The 20,098-nt window shown below is 35.6% G+C and overlaps 1 protein-coding gene across 1 annotated transcript in view; it reads right to left on the reverse strand.

Moving 5' to 3' along the window:
- Nucleotides 1-20,098, reverse strand: part of TSSC1 (tumor suppressing subtransferable candidate 1) — a 77,186-nt gene that overhangs the window by 12,798 nt on the left and 44,290 nt on the right. Inside the window, exons 5-8 of the mRNA XM_008641753.2 lie at nucleotides 16,324-16,423; nucleotides 6,560-6,696; nucleotides 3,121-3,288; nucleotides 1,744-1,911 (exon numbers count right to left, since the gene is read on the reverse strand). Of these exons, the coding sequence (XP_008639975.1) occupies nucleotides 1,744-1,911; nucleotides 3,121-3,288; nucleotides 6,560-6,696; nucleotides 16,324-16,423 (573 nt within the window). The remainder of the gene's footprint in view (nucleotides 1-1,743; nucleotides 1,912-3,120; nucleotides 3,289-6,559; nucleotides 6,697-16,323; nucleotides 16,424-20,098) is intronic.

Below are 20,098 nucleotides of genomic sequence, written 5' to 3' on the forward strand. Positions count from 1 at the left end.
GTTGATGTGAGCAAATTTTTAGGTACTTAATTTGATACTCCTTGATTTTTCAGGCACTTAAAACATGTAGAGAAAATCTTTTCAAGAAATCCTATACATTTAAAATTAGCCATTTCTATATATGGAATAACTTTCTTATTTAATATTAAAAAAAGAATAGTTCCCAGGTCCTTTAAATGAAGCCAAAACACCAAAATTATATGGAGCAAAACTACATCTTTAATAATAAAATAAGGTTCAAGAGCAACCTTAAAAATGCAATTAGAGAAGTAACCTAAACTGTATTTAAAATTTTAGCTGAAACATCTAGCCAGCACAGCTGAGCAACTAGGGGATGTTTTTTGTAATTTCCTTGTTCCTTATCACATCCGACTATTCTTCATTTTAAAAGCTCATTCAGGAATTAATCTGCCTATATCATTGCAGACAGCTTTGCAGAGCTGTCCAGAGAAGGGCAATGGAGCTGGCGAAAGGTCTAGTGAGTAAGTCACATAAGGAGTGGTTGAGGGAGCTGGGGTTGTTTAGTCTGGAGAAGAGGAGGCTCATGGGTGACCCTACTGCTCTCTACAACTGCCTAACAGGATATTGTAGCCAGCTGGGGATTGGTCTCTTCTCCCATGCAACAAGTGACAGGAGATGACACAGCCTCAAGCTATGCCAGGGTAGGTTTAGGTTGGACAGATCTCTTCACAGAAAGGGTGATTAGAAATTGGAATGGGCTGCCCAGAAAAGTGATGGAATCACCATCCCTGGTGGTGTTCAAGGAAAGACTGGATGTGGCAGTCATCGCCATGGTCTAGTCGACATGGTAATGTTCAGTCATAGGTTGGACTCTGATCTCAGAGGTCTTTTCCAACCTAATTCATTCTGTAATTCTGTGGTTCACTTTGTAAAGGAAGAGTTTGCTGAAGATCACCTTGAAAGCTAGTCACAAAATTAGAAAGCCTCAGCCCAACCTCAATCTACAGAACTCCCTATATACACATATATACACTTGTAAAGACATGTAAAAAGGGAAACAAGCATAATATACTGCACAATAAAAAAGATGAAAGCACATAAAAATTGAATATAAAAATTATTATTTTAGCATTTCAGTTAATTCTTCACTAAAACCCCATCCCTTCAAAATTCACAAGGAAAATATGTGATTCCACACAAACCAAATGGATGGGTTTACAAATGTTTGCCAATAGCATGCACTATTCTCTACCAAGAGTGTTGAAACCAAACTTCTGGTTCGCTTGAACTAGGTCTGATGAGTTACTGGGTTCCAGAGCAGTCAGAGATATTAAGAGAAAAAAAAAAAAAAAAAAAAAAAAGTGTTTATACTTCCTTTCTTCTGCCTGTGCAGAAGCTCATCATTAGACTGGTAACACTTCCTAAGGGTTACAACACATACACAGAAAATACAAAAGCATATTTTCAAATTCTCAACCCAGATTGTTCTACATGCTTGACTTGAACCCAAGCTCCCTTAAAGTGAATCTTTTCACCAATCCAGTGGACTTTAGAAGTGATCCTCAGCATCACCATTCCCTTCCTACCAGTGAACATGGAGTGACCATGCCAATCAGATTTAAAGAGTGTATTCCACCCAAGTCTGAATAAAGTGGGAATTCAAACTACTTACCTCAAAGGCATGTATACAAAAATCCTAGTCAGCAAAAAAAATAACATGTAAACCATCACAATGAAAAGACAAATTATAAGCATCTGCATAAAACTCAGGAAACTTCATACTTCTCTTCTTGATGCTGGTCCTCTTGGTCACTGAGTTCATCATCATCTACCATATGCCCAAATGGTTCAGAAGAAATTGATACCATATTAGACAGGATAACTCTGCTATCACTGCTTCCTGTAAGGATCAGCTGATCATGAGAATGATTGTATCTGACATTCCAGACCCTAAAAACGTTAAAGCAGAGAGAACAAGAAACTATTCATAGTAGGTAGTACATCACTGTTAAACAATTTTTTTTTAAGGGCAGCACTAAAAATTCATCTTTTCAATGTTTTCAATATGCATAGAAGTAACATGCCTCATTCCAAAGACATTTTTTGCCATCTTCATTTGGCTTTTAAGCTTCCATGTAATCTGTTTTCTATAAGGTGTCTTTAAAAATTCAACAAGTAAGTTTAAAAAAAAATAAAATAAATCACACCATTCAGTGGTATCATTCCTTGAGGGTACATGCCAATTCATTGTTGACTTAAGTCCTAAATATAAAAATTTCCCCAAAGCAAAATATGGATTAAAAATAGCCTGTTAAGCAAAAATCTCACAACATTCTTACAATGAAGTTTAAAATAGATCCTAAAACAAATGCAGGATTTTATTTCTCTTCAAGTTTTACATTTTACGTATTAAGTTAATACCAAATGTCTTATTGTTCTTGTTTTCTTCTTTTTCTTTGAATATTCTGAAGAAAAAAATTAAAAATAATGTTTTTGTTAATTCCCATCTTCATTCCCCTTAGAATAGCTTTAGGGTCTGGATTTATTTTGCAAGAATTAATCCAATCCAAATTTTATAAAATATAAATAATTCATCTTTTCTTAAGCACTGAAATTTGCAGCCATCAGACAAGATTCTCTCCTTACTCCAGCCACAGGCCAGTGCAGTAGATACAGGCTCTAAATCTCAGAGAATAAAATTACTCACTTGCATATTTTTGAGTTAAGGACTGTGAAGAGCATCAAAAAAATGGGGCTGCATTACTGAACATTTCAACCATCTGACAACAGAAGGATGGATAGCAGCTGCTTTACTGCACATCAGGTGCAGTACATCAGGCTCCATTTGGGAAGGCACACCTGTGTCCCAGCAGGGGCCCATGGGCCAAATTCTGTGCTGTGCGTCTCAAAGGTCTACCCCACCTCCCAACAACGTTAACAACAGTTTCTTGCCAATTAGACTAACGTTGTCTAAACTCTTAATTTACAATTACACAAGGAACATTGGCATGTTAAAATTTTTCCTCTGTGCAAAAAAATTATTATGTACAATAGCACAAACACAGTCAGTTTGCATTGTTCCTAAACGATAAAATAATTAGCTGAATAAATTATATAAACCATCCACCCGCAAAACAGCATGCAGATAATTTGTTCTACCAGTGGGAATGCTCCTCTAGTGTCTTCACTGGTTCAGTGACATTTCTTGTGTCCCAGAATTTCACCTTGCAGTCATCTCCACAGCTAGCCAGGTAGTACTGCTTATTGGGATTAAAGTCCAGGTCTCGTACCAGCTGTCCATGTGCATTTTCTATACAATATATCTGCCTATAAAACATTAAAAAAATTATGTGGTCTATAAAAAGCACTCCACCTACAGGAATCTGTTTCCCTGGAAACTTGCATAATCCCCTTAGCACCCACAGACCTAGAGCTCCCATTCCAGCTGCTAACAATAGTGACTCGTACAGATTTCTCAGCTTGCCTTGAAGCTTTGCTCCTTCCATGTTTGTTTCCATTAGGATCATCTGGAGTTAAAAGGAAACAGTAGTTCCAGATGATTCTAGTACAACTCTGTAAAAACTGTTATAAATGTCTGCTACTAAACCACATTAGTTTCAGATAAGAACTTCTCTGCCCCTAAGCAGTTATACTAATTCCCTGTATATGAAATCTACTTCTCCCTCAGAAAAAGCTGAGATGCAAAGGTTGCAACAGATATCAACAACAGCTTTTTATTACTGCTCCGTATTGAATTTACCTTCTTGAGCTCTTGCATTTATCACTAATTTACCTGTGGCCCTTAAACTCCTCAGCCAGACGCATACTCATCCATCTGGACCACTTCAGAAAACATCTGCAGTACTGCTAACAGCCTAGCACGTCTATTCAAAACATCATGCGCCATCAGTTTGTTTCCCTACCTTGCCTCTTAAAATTGGGGTTTGTCTGGGCTTTTCTTGTTTCCACTATTGTGTCACCAGTTTTCTCAAAGCCACCAATACATCATCTAAAGTTCTGCTTAGACTTGACCGTCTCCTACAATCTTCACTAGAACTTTTCAACACTTCATGAGCTTTTTGTTTTTCTTTAAATGAAAAATGTTTCCCTGCAGTAAACATACTGACCAAAATTTCCTATTTCTTGTGAAGACTACATATTTTTATGGTCTTCTGTCACAATCAGATAGTCTCTTGCTGTTAATTCCTAACTCCTAATACAAAGTGAAATAGCTCCATAAGGAGAGATACAAAGTGTATCGGGCCTATAACAAGCCCTATCCTGACAGCTGTGGCAGTCACCAGTGAAATTACTAAGGTATCTAGCATCAACACTCTTCTCAGAGTTTGAGAGGCTAAGGATATCATTCAGGCATGCCTTTCTACCAGGTATTGTAGGAGTGGAATTCAAACTTCCACTTATTTTCTTAGGATATGTATATGGCAAAAATTTTAAGTCTCAAGCATGTTTGCTGCAGTAAAACACTTCTTTCCTTCTTTATTGCACCTTTCACTTTTTTCTTGCATTGCTCATAGAGAGATGTGTGTAAGGGCTTAAAAATACCACTGTCCACTGTATATTCAACACTACTCACCATGAAAGCCTTTATCCCAACTTAACTATTATTCTGACCATTTGATCCCTTTCCTCCCAAAATATGAATATATATTTCTTCACTTTTCACCCTACCTACAGCAATAATACATACACTAAATTTCCCACTTACATCATAAGATTTATGCCAGACCACATGAACATTTTCTCCAGCTATTGACTCCGCCTCCTCATATTATTCTTCTTACATATTATTTAGAGTTTAGCCTTGGAGTCTGAATTTTCCTGATAAAATTCTCTCTCTAAATCCAATCAGCCTAGTGTCTGTCTCCTCTGCTTCACAAGCTCTTCTCTGATTAAGACTGCTTCTTAGTCTAGTCTAGGACTCTTCCTACCAATCTTTTTTTTCTTCTCCCCTTCTTTGTTTGCTATGTCCAAAAGAATATACTCCCTCTATCTTGCAGCTATCATAACCACACTCTGCAGGAGCAGCTATTCTAGCTTCTTCGAGTATCTCTCTTCACTTTGCTGGTAGACCAGTTTTCTGCCCTTGATTCCTCCCTCCCCCATCATTTCATGCTTCTTATACTGCCAGAGTTTATATTGCCCTGATTTTAAACTCCTAGCCTAACTAATTATTATGAAATATTTACATATAGACATATTACAGAGCAATGGAAGATGAGACTTACTCTTGCACATACTTTTTGAGTATATTGCAAACAGCCTTTTGGCACGGCCTAGTAATCAAACTGGTTTAAGGACTATCTACTCTGAGCCCCACTTGAAGTAAATAGAATTGTGGGGTTTGTTTCTGTTAACCAAGGTACCCCTTTCACTGTGGATCCAGACTATAATACCCAGACTATAGAAGTTACTCAGAGAATTCCTTTAATGCAAGATAGAGATGCTTTTTCTAATAAGACAGAGCATGAAGCAGAGTTTACAATATTTAATATTTTCACTTCAAAAAACAGGCTTTAGTTTCAAGATCTGCATGCTATGTGTTAGAAACAGGAGGATTACAAAAACATTACAAAAATAATAAAACCCATTCTCCTTTGTCCTCTCTTTCCACTCTTGTACACTTCATTTAAAAGTGTCTTTATAAATCTAAGTATACACATCTACATAAAGTTAGATTTTTATGTATCACTTTACAAGGCAAAGAACAGGACCTTCAAACTTCATGATAAGCATATAGGAAGTGACTTTTAATTATTGTATTTTTAGCTTTCCTTAATTAAATAAATCTTTTTGGCAAAAACACACAAGACTAGCAAACAAGGGATTTATTGCTACAACTCTGAGCTGGCAGGAACCACTGAACTAAATTTAAAGTCATCGCCCTTTAAGGCAATGAAAGTTATTACAAGACATCAGTCTTCTCGGTTTAGTGATAAATTACTATGTGCTAAGGGGATAAAGTGTATTTTAAAAAAGCTTGCAGAGGCTTTAGTAGTCATGGCAACAGATGTGCACAACATCACTCCTTTGCTTATCAAAATCACAACTAAGCAGGGGGGAAAACGCCTTATTAGGTATATTCAAAGCTTTTATTTGGTTATGATTTTGATAGATTCAGTGATTTCTTATAACTAGTAAGCTACAATCTTTAGTATAGAACACTTTGTTAAAATCAGAAGCGAAGAGGAAACTTGACCTGTGAATTGCCTTCAAAGATTAAAGTCATCTTTAAATGCTATGAAGACAGTTCATAGCATAGTCAGGACTGTTGTTAAATCATTTTCAGGCTGAATTACAAAACAGCTTCATTCAGGTAATCCCTATGTATTGAACAAATCCTTGTGAGACTAGTATATAGTTCAATAAAACTCAATATACAGGTTAGAATTGAAGCTGAGGGGGAATACCAGAGAAAATTCTTTGCTAAATTGTAACTATATGAGGTATGCAAGCTTTTCTATTCTTTTTATAAGGTTTGCCATTTTTCTTATCATTTTAAAAAAAAGAAAGTGCTAGGAACAATGCAAAAATCTCTCTCCAAAGGAGATAAGAGAACATGACTGCAAGCTCTCATTACCTCATGCTTCGCGTGTCCCACCCTCGGACAGTGGTATCATTGGCTGTGGCAATCTGGGTACAGTTGTGGTGTGGACTCCATCTTCCCGAAGTAAATTTTAATTGTCCTTTCCCTTCCAAGGCTGTGGAACTAGAGAGCTAGAATAATGAAACAAAGCTGGCAATGTTTCTAAATGTAACACTAAAATGAAACCAGTTACAATGAAGACAAAGCTGTTCAATAGCCTATTGCTCCAAGGCAGACTACCAAATCCGAAGATCCAAGAAAGAAAAAAAAAAAAAGAAAAAAAAAAAGTAAAAAACCCCCAACAAATAAAAGCTAGAGCTGATTTTCCACCAGTAATTTTTAAAAAGGTGTATGCAGTGTAATGTATGCAAAAATATTGTAAGTACTGTGCTTTCTATAAAACAGTTTCAGATTATTGTTGAAAGAGTAGAAAGATAATATGGGCACATTGCACAGAGTTGCAGCTGCCACACACACACACATTTAGCTTCATTAACAGTCTTACAAGACTTTTTCCATGTCAAAATGCCAGCTTTTAGCTGTAGTAACAATTACGGTGTCAAAAGACTCTTTTCCATAAATGTATAGTAGCTTTTAAAAATAAATAAATCAAGGCCCAGGTGCCCACGTTACCACATACATGCCTGTTAAAATAATAGTAGATACTAGATAACGAATCTACAATCTGTGAGATATAAAAGTTTCAGTTCCAAAACCAGGCTTGCATGTCGTGGAGTAGGTAGGTCTGCATCTCCACAGTTAATGAAAAGAAGGTCCAAAGTAATCAACTTTGTCTTTGAAGTTGTATAGCAAGTTGTCCCCCCATTTCACGTGAACATGGGGGAAATCGAAGCTGCCGACACTGCAAATTACTTTTACTTCCAATCACTTACTGAAACTGCTTAATATCTAAAGAGAAGGAGGGAAACCAAAATATTTGCATTTAATCAGATATAAAATTTACACAAATTTCAAGCAGCTACACAAACAGCAGACGTATTGGTCATCTTTCACACAATTTTCATATTTCAAAATGTTTCATTGTGAAACATTTTGTATTTCACAAAAGCAGATTACTGCACTGGATCCTACTGGATCCTAATGCAACATAAATATTCTATTTAATAGTAGATTTCTCAGTGGAAATATTATGCTTTGATAGATGAAAAAGACTAAAACATACAAACTGTTTACATAAACTTTAACTGACATCAACAGAAAAATATGCTGTTCACACAACACTGCTTAAATCTATTTGTATATTGTATAAATGTTCATGCATGTATTTTGCTGAATTTTTATTACTACCACTCCACCAAGAATATCAAATTTCTTTAGCATTATGATTAACAATCTAGAAATTACAAACAGATTTTTTAAAAAAAAAGAACGTGGAATTCCCAGCATGTAAGATCATATATTGCTCATGTGTTAATGAATAATGTAACACTGTGGCCAAACCTACTCCTCTAACACCATCCCTCCTTTAGAACAAATACTGTCTGAAAGCCTTTCTACAACTTGCAGGTCATTAACAGAAATTAAAAAACACTGCATAGGACACTGGACACAGGATAATATAATTCACTCTTTATTTTTTGACACATACTAGATTCCAGGCACAAAAGAATATTCATAGCTTGTGTAGGTCACTTCAAAAATTAAACTAAGTTTCTTTAGTAAGCAGACTTGGCCATTCAAAGCTCAGACCAGGGGGAAGGAAGCAAATGTTAACACTGACAGTAAGACAGTACCAAAAGAGAGTATATTTTATCAGGTATTTCAAAAATCTGCTCTTGAGATGGAAAACATCACATACTCAAAACATGACTCAGGGCAGAGGATCTTTGTCAGCAGTAGACAATAGTTTCTCCAGCATTCCAGACATATATTTACTCATTTCAACTTTTATAATGTAAACTACTATAAAATGATCAAATTTTTCTTCTTTGCAGTCAAAAGTTTAGGGTTGAGGCCAGCACACGCATATTGTGCTATTTCTTACCAACATATTAAAAAAAAAAAAAAATCACATATATGGGCCAATTCATCCTTGCCTTCACAAGCAATTAATAAATACTTGCAGAAATTAAATGACATCTTTCCTTATACAGATGTCCAGCTATGTATGCAGCCAAGTTCTTAATCAACTCAATCTTCTTTTCCATGCTGTCTATGAACCTGAAAGCAACTGCAAGGATTTAAAGGACCATTTGGAGATAAAGAAGAGAAATTTTCATGAATAAAAAGGAATCCTTATGTAACAGAAGGAAGTCTGCAAGTTTCCTCCCTGGAAATCCAAGAAATAAAGGAAACAAAGTTGGTAGTTCAGAATCACAAATGCAGGTTCAAAAAAACCTTAGCCGTAAGTTTAACTCATACTCTAATATATGGACAGGTAAGCAAGGACTCTTTATCTTGAACTCTTTCCTCCATTTCTTTAAATGCAGGAAAACTGACTACAAAAAGGGAGGAAAACATTACATAGGTGTATTTTAAACATTATTCTTGCATGAGGATTAGGATCTGTGCTGCCCTGAAGATGAAGACATGAAGGTGTGAGGGCCACACTGGATACTGAAGGTAAACAATTCATGGTATTATTTTATAAACACAAAATGGGACTTACATTAAGGAAGAAGGAAAGGAATAGAGTCTACTTTTAGACAACAAAATTAGGAATTACTCTTGCAATACACGAGGATCACACGATTTCAGAAAAGAACTCTAGAGAAAATGAAATCTTGAACAGTGTAAAATGGTTATCAGAGTATGGATGGATTTAACACTATTCCTAAATGCTTAGCTGGAACAATGCCTAAATCTAGTGACACAAGAACAAAAATAAAAGGGCAGCATGATATTATAGTACAGTTGCATAAGAGCAACACTTTGAAATAAGAATAAAATGCTCTGAAAAAAATTAAGCAATGTAAAATGATTAGAACTGTTTATGTTATCCTCAATGAAGGAAGGGGTTTTACAAAAACAAAATAACAAAACATGAAAAAATGTCTGTCCTAGGATATCCTAGATACCAGTCCTAGGAAGGACTGATTTCTGTGTATTCAAATGAAAATATCAATTACTCCAACTTATTTTAGTCAAAATATTAAGGACTGAGGTTGATTTTTCTGCTTCAAAATTTGATTATATAAGGGCTGACTGGGAAAGAGGAAAGGACAGGCAGTATCCTTCAAAAAAAACCACCAAAAGCCAATATATAATATATGTTAAAGGGTACAGAAATTATCTAGAAAAACCACAAGCAGCATGGAGACAGTGAACCAACTGTTCATGTTCTCTTCCAAGAAAAGAGCTATGGGCCACTGAGGGAAACCTGCAGAAGATTAAACAGGAAACAAAAGAAAGTGATTCTTTACTCAGTGAACTCCTTGACAAAAGATACACGGACACATAAAGCTTGAATGTGACCAATACACGGATACATAAAGCTTGAATGTGACCAAGAACAGAACAGGAAGGTACTTGGAAGAATGATACATTAAGGGCTACATTTAGTAGACAAAACCAAGCAGACTATTTTGAGATTGACATTAAAAAGGCATGAGTGTTTTTCTGACTTGATATTGACAGAAACAGAAATGTTGATGAGGATTGTAAATTGACTTGAATTCCTCCAACTGCAGGCAACCATGCCACATAGTCCTTTCATAACTGCTCTTGACTCCTGAACCATCTTAAAACTATTTGCCTTTTCAAATAGCCTCAGTTATTCTCAGAATAGCTAAGTAACAGAATCCACATATTTTTAAGTGCTGAGTTTCTGCATTACACTAAGAAAATATTTTTATTCCTCAAACACAACTTTTCTGCTTTATTTTACAAAAATTACACTAAACATCAAGTTTATCCTCTGAAATATGTTGTTATTCCTATATGCTGATGATGCATTCCAAGTTCTGTCAACAAAAATTTTTATTATTTCATTCCGACTTCTATTCTATTGTTAAGGATGCCATTAAATAAAATTGATTCCAAGTCTAAGAACTGGTTTCTATTCTCATTCTGATCCAGTAATTTCCCTTTTATTTTTCTTCAGACAGTTTTCTTCCCTCCTATAGCTAATCTATGTTTATTCTAGTTGCAGTAATAACGGGGCACTAAAAAATTCTCCACTAAATTCCACAAGGTATTTCCTGTCTTGAGAAACAGCAGCTATCTTTCCAAGAAAGCATCTCATGCTTATTCTTAACATCCTCTATATTTGGATATGTCACTTTTATCCAGATAGCCTGTGAAATCTTCCCCAAAATATATTCTGCCTTGCCTGGAATGCCACTGCCTGGTATTATCTGTTGTTGTGAACCAAGACCACATGAATGCTGCTAAATAATCCAGAAGGGACAAGAAATCTAGAAGGAATCTAATTAATAACTTGGACTAAAATGATCAAAACCACACCTCTATTTATCCCCTTTGTGAAAACATATGAAAACCAGAAAAATATCTAGATTTTAATATCTCCATTTCTTTCTGTTCACTCATCTGCCATGCCAAACCCACTGCATTAATCCAAGGAAGAGTTCTAGTGATTTGTCAACATCTGACCTCAAATCTGTACACAGAAATATTAACTGTCATCTTCTCAGCAGACTCTACCCAGACCTGGTGGATTGTCTGGGCTTCTCTTGGGTCCAGCTAATGATTATAAATGGCAAAGAATAGCTAATTTAATTGCAAAAGGTAATGATGCAGTGAGCATAAGATTAGTTTCACCCCAGAAGGTAATGTCCTCAAAACAATAATAAAGGGAGTGATCAAAAGGACAGAAGCTTGCCTTAATGTAAATACAGGCAAATTAAATACTGTAAGGAGGAAACAAGTTAGCAAGAAACCTTGAGAGAAAATAAAAAACAAAACCCCAAACCAAAACCAAAATGAACCCAAACAAACCCACTGAACTGTACAGTAAATTACAGTTACAAAATGTTTCCCATCCCAAGCTGACCAGATAATTCAGAGAATGAGCACATCAATAATTTTATTACCAAGAAGCTCTGAATGTATTGGGAACTCTAAAATTCTTCAGGCTACTTTTAATGAAACAATGTGACTTGTAAATTGCAGGCAGATACAGAAAAGGAACCAAATAAGACTCTGAAGTTTTGATCACTGTAGAAAAGCAGAAATTTCGGCCTACGCAAAATTTTAAAGACAGATATTTTCAGTTTTTCATCTATATTATACCTGAATTTTAGAAAAAAATTTTCATAAACATGAAAAGTCCATAGAGTAGCATTTGGTTTACCTCTTGCCATTAAAATGGCCTATAATATGGACCTATGAGAAAAAAAAAGGAAGCAATTGAAATGTGTTGTAAAAACAGGAAGACCAGTGATGCACCAGCGTAATGAATACCTCCTTACCTCTGTTACCTGCTACAGATACAGTGGATCTGATCTTACTTTTCGTTAATGATAATGATATTATTCAACTTGAACACCATCACGTGTTTTTTACAAGAAGAGAAAACAATTCAAACACACTGACATTTCTATTACTTTAATCCTAGGCTCTTGATTTAATCAGTTATAATGCATATAAACACACAGAAGCACATGGTTATTTTACTTGTAAGTCTATAGCAATATGTCTATTTTGTAAAGACATTCTCCCCTTAGCAATCCCTACAGAACATACAAGTTTACTAGTGTCGAGGAGAACATTCAGTGGAGGTAGCTCGGTGTGCAGCTGTAGTGCCAGCTGCAGATTGAGCTGCGGGTGGTGCAGAGAAATGAGGCAAGAGGCTGGGAAGAGGTGCTGATCATTTGCTCAACAAAAGGCACAGGGACCTGTGTCACCAGCCGGGCGACTGGACACTCAAGAGACACAGGAGGAGCAGAGGACTGAGAAGGAAGACCCCAGACTTTTGCTGCATAGACTGGGAGGGTGTAAAACCCCAGGGTTTTCTTTATTCAGGGTCCCTCATAAGAGGAACCAGCCCAGGCTGTTGTTTTGCTGTTGCACCATGACTTGAAGGATGGAGAGGACTGAGACTCTGCTATGGGAAATCTGGTCTGTCTGAGTGAGAGTGTGGCATGCAGGGAGTCAAGCAGGGACCTGCTGGCCCACTGGAGCTGCTCAAAGTCTCTGACCATGGAAGTGGGACTGCCAGAGTGACTCCTGAATGGTCAGACAGGGAAGTTTCCTCAACACCAGCTATGTCCTGCTTAGTCACCGCCTGCCTGAACCAAACAGCATGTTAGATGATAAGACATCAGTGGCTAAGAGATTCCAAAAATGGACAACCTTTCACCTTAGCAAACAATAAAGACAACTTTTCTTGTCATTCACATAATCTCTGTGTATCTGTATATAAAGTAAATGTTGTGGTTTGTTTTTTTTTTTAAATTTAATTTAACATGCCCCTTTTTTTAATGTGGCAAGATCTGATTTCTTTGCTTTAGGCTGTTCTGTATCTGTTTTCTAGGCAAAAAAAAGCACTTTTTATTAATATCTCAGGAAAGCGTCTCTTTACACTCTGATCAAAAAGCATTAAAATACAAATCACGTGCTTTTTAGAATTATGATATATTATGCATACAGCAATCCCTTATAAACAGGATATTCACAGAAAGAAACCACTGTTTCACCAACAGCTCATTAGCCTACAAACACTCCTTGTAAATGGTGATAACGAAATAGAAAATATATTTGCTGCTTACCCCTACCAATGCTATCTGTTTTATAACCAACCTGTTCTCACAGATTTCTCTCGCATTCTAAATACTATAGCAGCAAAATTTGGGGTAGACTGTTGATTTATGGAGGAGGGTTTTACTTGTTTGGGTATTTTTTTTTTTTAAAGAGAAAGTCAACTGTGTAACAAAACATTGCTTGTTTTTCTTTATTGCTCTTTGTAACTGTCAGTCCTACATATTTTTTGCAAATGTAAAATTGCTACCGAATAAGTTATTACTTTTCATCCAAGCTATTATTTTTCATCCATATATAGAATTTAACAGCAAGTTAATCTCTTAGTAAGGAGGTAATCATCAAAGATTTCAGAAATGCACCACAGTTAATTCTAGTCCTGAAAAAGCCTATGATACTGGACTTCAGCATGTCGTAATTTTCATTACTAGAAAGTCTATAGCAGGCCTTTTAAAGAGATGCTTATGCTTTCTTCAGTCTTGTTCAGCTGGACTCCAGTTAGCTCAGGAATCCACAGACTTGTTTGAGACAAATTTGTTGCCAACAAAAATTCAACATTCAAAAATTGCAAGAATTCCAGTCATCTCAGAAGAGATTCACTAGGCTAAAGATTTTGATGCATGGAGATATGTTTTTCTGAGAGTCAAGTTCCAATGAACTTTCTCTATCAAACCTCACTTTAAAAGCAGTCCCTGACTTGGTATTGAAGTAAGTATCATCTAATAACAACTCAAAATTGCTGGAGCAGAAGATTGATTATGGTAAACAGTTATTCTCAGGTAATATTTTAATCACAAATAATTCTCGTTTACAGTGTAATTGCATGAGATACTACATTCTTTTAGATGGAAATATAGAGGATCAGTCAAATTCTATATCAAGCCTCCTGAGAGCCTGACTGTAAAATACAAACAACATTCTTAACTTCCGCAAACAAAGGTTTTTAACAAACATTTTAAAATGCTCCTATCTGAAGATGTCAGTCAAGGGTTGATATATCTACTTCATTAGATGAAGCAGATTTTTGATAAAGAATTTCACATTTGGTTTTATTCATTTTCTTTTATCAAATATAAGCATATAACCAATGTCACAGGTTAAATTGCTTTAATTCCTTTATCACTTACTTTGACTTCTAGAGTCCTTTTCTGCCATCAACATTTGATGCAGTACAAGCATATTTTAGAAGTATCAATTTAAAAAATGTTCTACATAAGGAGCGCTACTTGAAATACTGAAATGATCAGCAAGCTGAATATTGCACTGAGCACAAAAATACTGATTCGCCAAATCATGCTGAAATAAAAAAATTTGGTAGAGTCTACTCCTCTCCAAAATTATGCAGATCATAATTCTAGCAATGGAAGGAAAAGAAAACGGAAACCATAGTTATCTGCACAAATATTTGTGTGATGGAGGGGGGGTTTAGTTTTGAGAAAAGGAATAGTATATGGAAGACACAACATATAAACTTCTAGTAAATAATTCCCAAGCAGTATAAAATGAGGAATAAAAACCCCATAAAATTTGGAATTCATTACAAGATTCCCGCACAGAGAAACTGATAATACACCAGACAGCATCCTAAAGCAAATCACAGAATCATAGAACAGTTTGGGTTTGAAGGGGCCTCAAAGATCATTTAGTGCCAATCCCCTGCCAAGGGCAGAGACATTTCAGAGAGGTTAGGATTTAGAAAAAACTTGAGAGAGTTATGAGAAAGTGGTTGAACAGTGCAAATACTAATTAACATTCAAAAGAATTTCAGCAAGTGAGGACAGAACTGCACCAAGAGTGGAAGTAGGAGAAAGGGAAAATGCTAAGTTGCCTAGCAGTCTCAATATTTCAAAGATACATGAAGACCAGTAGCATGGAAACAGTACCAACCCCAAAGCAGTTTTTCAATATTGCAGAAAGGTTTGTGTATTATGCAGACATTAGGAAAGAAATACTGACTAATGCAGGTATAATGCAAATCCAGTGGCTACAATGCCACAGACAAGCTCCTGAAGGCAAGCTGTCAGAAATTCTCAACATCAATTTGATAAAAACAAACACTGATTTGAAGCCTTGGAAGGCAACATAACACCAACTGAAGTTGCAGGTGAAAAAAAAGCTGAAGTTTTCTCATCTAGACAAGGAACCCAAAGGGCTTAATTATAAACGTAAAGTATTAGACTATATAACATTACATTGATACTATGTGATATCTAGCAAAATACTAATAACTCAAGACATCATCTATTTGCACAGTCAGACGGTACCAACAAGGAAGAGTTTATGGACACAATGTCTTTACTAAGTTGAAAAAACTGATTCTGCAGCATCCAGGAAAAGAAATTAACCCTGACCTGAGGAGCTAAATCTAAAAGTGACAACAGATCAACTGAATAGTAATGTCCTTGACATAACAAGTTTTCATTTTTAAGCACAGACACTGACCTAAATGACTATATGGAATCATTCAAAGTTTTCTATATACAATCTATGATACGGCTTAATCAGACAAAAATCTATGCCAATGACACTTTTTTATATATGTTTCTGAATAAGATGTTTTTAACAATAACTGAAGTAATCTGAATGAACTGTATAGTACTAAATTAAACTAACACTGAGAATTCAAAGCAGCACATAGCAAATAGAGAAACTTATATTATGCTTATATAGTCAAGAGTTGAAAATTAAATAGAAGGCTACATGGCATTAACCAACATGAGTTCATACACCATTATCTGAATTCAGTAACCTTTGCCTTTACTGACCATCAATTTTTCACTTGAACACAATCACCGAATCAGCACTGCTTTATTCTAGATTATTCACTATAAACCTGTAGGACAGTAAAGGGAACTCTGGAACAAAGAAAACATTTACCCACTAACAACAGATACAGAAATACTACACTTAAACACTCATATTCAAGACAATGGTAGAGTATTCATTTCCTCCACCTACATTAAAGGCAATGAGATATTTTTGAAGGGATAGTTAAAAGATGAGCAAATTCTAGGCTAGGGAATGTTGTTTTTTGCACTAAATTCAAGTATAGCATATTTCGTTAAAAGAAAATTTCTTACCACAGCTTTGTCTGAACTTTCCTGCAAATCCCACAATAATATGTTGTTATCAGCCAGTGAAATAATCTTTTTACCATCTCCCATTGGTTCCCACATAACACTGCAAAACAGAAACAGAAAAACAAAACCAACAACCCAACATAAAAATCAATCAGAATTTGAACTAGAAAGCCATTTTAATTCTGTGGATCTAATCTATTCCAAAACATATTAAACCATACTCCTTCTGGTTTACTTTAGATTAAATCTGCCACATATTTTAAGTGCAAAATCTGCCATTAACTAGCAATTTGTAGCAGTCATTCTGCATACACACACAGAAACACAACCAGAGACTTTGATGTACACTAACTTTAGAAGGCTTTAGTTTGAAACCTCAGAGGTGTTCATATGTAGTGTCATGCACCCTTTCTGAAGGTGCACCAAAAATCATAAGCCTTAGTTTTGATGCAAACTTCTTCCAGTTCTGCAGCTGTTATCATGACTTAATCAACATATACTTTTAACCTGTGATTCACATCATGCTATACAGGAAGGAACTCAAGAATATCAGTCCTCTTCTCATTCTATGAGAAGCAGCATATTTAAGCCAGTCAGTATGGGCAGCTCAGCTAAGTATGTGCACTCTAAACCTAATAAACTTGCTGGAGGTAACAGTAAGATTGAAAGAATAATACTTGTCATTTTATGAGAATAGGCTACTATTTTTGTAATTTTATAACACTTTTGTAACGAAGTTTTGCAACCTCTCAAAAAGCATACAGCAACAATACACCTGAAGGTAGAGATCACAGCTTTAGTATTAATAGGTTAATGGAGAAACTTCTTTCCATTTTAAAACTGAAACTTCAGCTATTTAAAAGTATTTGATATGCTGTTTTCATCTTCAGTGCCTTTTTGAGGCACTTTTTACCACCACCTGAAGTTTACCAGAAATCCACAACTAGACACAAGTTTTCTAGTCTGTTTTGCCTTTTGCATCAACCAATTCAGTAATTAGATGGAATAAGTGAAAGAAGGTTGCACAAATAGATGCAGCCTTGGGCAAGTGAGCCCAACATTAGGCAGACACTGGCAACCTTCCTAACCCTGCACTGCGCACTATACATGCTTCTATTTTATCCCAGATTTTGCATTACTCCTATATTCCTAATACACTGGATATAACCTGGCTGGCCCCAGATCCAAGTGATGGAAGTTCATCTAATCTTATGCTATAGAACACAAGGAAAAGAAAACAGGAAGTTGCAACTAACAGAAAGAAGCGACACAGTGTCTTTTTTTACTCCATACATACAACAAAACTCAGTTATTCTCAGCTGATACCTTTCTCTCAAATTACTCTTGCTCCTTGTGTGAACAGTTTCATCAGTTTTTACTCTGTTCTTTCAGTAAAACAATCATCAGATAGGCAAGGCAGATGACTGCACCTGTTTGCTGTTTTGTAAAGAAAAATCTGGAACTCTAACTAAAAGCATGCATTGGCTGACTCCTCACCCTCTGAGCTTTTCCCTAAGGCAATGCAGCAGAATAAAGGAGTAGCTTCTGCATTGTCTGCTGGAAGCATGGCCTGCATCCTTACTGTGCTGTCAATCCATGGAAATTACCTACTTATAAAAGTCCATTTGTAGTGAGCTTTCTTGTATTAGGACAAAATCACTACATTTAGCACATTAAGCTACCATCATGTTTTTAAATGTGTTTTAACAAGAACATGGTATCAGAATGATTCTATGATTTACTTTAAATTTGGCTGTATTGTCTGTAGTATTGCCAATCTAATTTAACAATAAACGCTTTTGAAAAGTTGTATGGTACAACTTGGAAAAAATTTACAAGCAATTGAAAATAAGTGTTGATAATAAAAATGATGGCATGCAGTTTCAATTACATGTTCAACTACATTTTGCCCATAATAATGTGAAGAAACCAACTGGCACTGCCATGCATATTTCAGAATTTCATGTAGTTGTGCTGCACGGATACATCGATTAGATCCTTCAAATAGATGAAAATATTTTATGAAAACATGTAACAGGATAAAGAAAATTAGTGCACTATAACCTTGCATGTGATCACAACTAACCTTCCACAATCCAGTTTTCCAAAGTGAAACTGAAAAACATCAGGACCATCACATGGCTGAATAGGTAACTAAGAAATCTTCAAGTTGATTCTGGTAACATTTATTTAAGTCCATCACTTTACTTACATTTTGCTGAAAATATAACTGGCATTTCAAATGGATCTATGTAGATATATTTTTAATTACAGACAATGAAATCTAGTTTGACCACTTAATTCTTTAGGAGCCCTTTCAGCCAGAGATCAGTATTTTTTATGCTTGTTGGTATATCTGCACCTTTCGTACACTAATCACTCAACTTTCAGTTGTAAAAGCTAGATTGAAAACAATTTATTTGATTGTTCAAAAGTAGGAAGAAATTCCACATTTTTGAGAGCCACTGAACTTCAAGGTAAAAGAATTTTTACAGCTGAATATAGTGTGCTAATTAGAGCCAAATATAACCAAGGTGACATGCCTTTCAATGAAGAGGTCTCTCCACATTCACTCTATCCTTGTGAGATGCCCATTTTACTTCTATTTCAATTTTCATTTATGGGTATGGTTGTAGTGATCATTCATTCAGATTTTATAATCTTAAACAGAAATTACTCAAGTCACCCTTTGTAACATGCTCAGCTACGTTCTGTACTCATGACTGAACGTTAAACATGAAATACTAGGGAGAAAGAGGGGGGCAGGAAATACTGGTGAGTGAAAAGAAAGAATTATTTTCAAAGTAAGATACAAATTTTAGAAAAACTGAAGTTTCATTTAGAACAGTTTTCAGCACAGCAGAGATGGCAATAATGTCTAAAAAGGAAAACAGATAAACCAGGCAGTACCATTTTCCTGAGTGTGCCAACAGTTGCTGATACAGGTTTCAGAAATTGACAAGACAGTAGTCAAATTCACAGTTGCCACTCAGAAACTGAGTGTCAATTTCTGGGCTGCTCTTTAAATAAACTATAAACAGCAGGCAAGCAATTATTTATGTTGCATTTTACCCTACTTTGTTATCATCTGACTCAGGATGCTTTCTTTAATTAAGCTTGTAGCTAGTAGTTTTTGGTACCAAAAAAAAAAAAAAATTAAATCCTACAGAGAACACTACCTTAGCAAAAAATAAGAGTATTTAAAATACTCACTCAAATGCACACATGAAAAGACTCTGTTATCTTGTTCTATGCTGAAAAGATAGTTAACACCTCTATCAATAAATGTACTGAGTTTTTACAAATGAACAATTCAAAGTCCTCCATTATAGACTAAGGAAGAAAAAAGCAACATGCAAACACTTTTCATCAACATGAACTGCAGTTAAGCCACAAGTGTTGGACAAAGCAAGCATTAACTACTGATTAACTGTAATTACAGAAGTGACAACCATTTATTTCTATAAATGGAAAAATTTTGCTAAACTGAAAACTCTCATGCACTGAAAAATGGAAAATACATCCATACATTTGGTAACTCAGCAGACCATCCTGCAGCTTCAGTATAGCCCACGAAAAATTCACATATTAAGGACTCAAATATCCTGCCTTCTTTTTATTACAATGATTCCAATTTAAAGATGACTCTTGCTTACCAGGTAATCAGGACATTAATTATATGAGAAAGGAGATCAGACCAAGTACAACCTGGAACCCACAATTCTTGTTCCCTTCCCAAGTGCTCTACAAAGCAGCCACATTTCTGAATGAAATC

This window comes from Corvus brachyrhynchos, unplaced genomic scaffold, assembly GCF_000691975.1.
Source record: "Corvus brachyrhynchos isolate BGI_N302 unplaced genomic scaffold, ASM69197v1 scaffold116, whole genome shotgun sequence".
NCBI lineage: Eukaryota > Metazoa > Chordata > Aves > Passeriformes > Corvidae > Corvus > Corvus brachyrhynchos.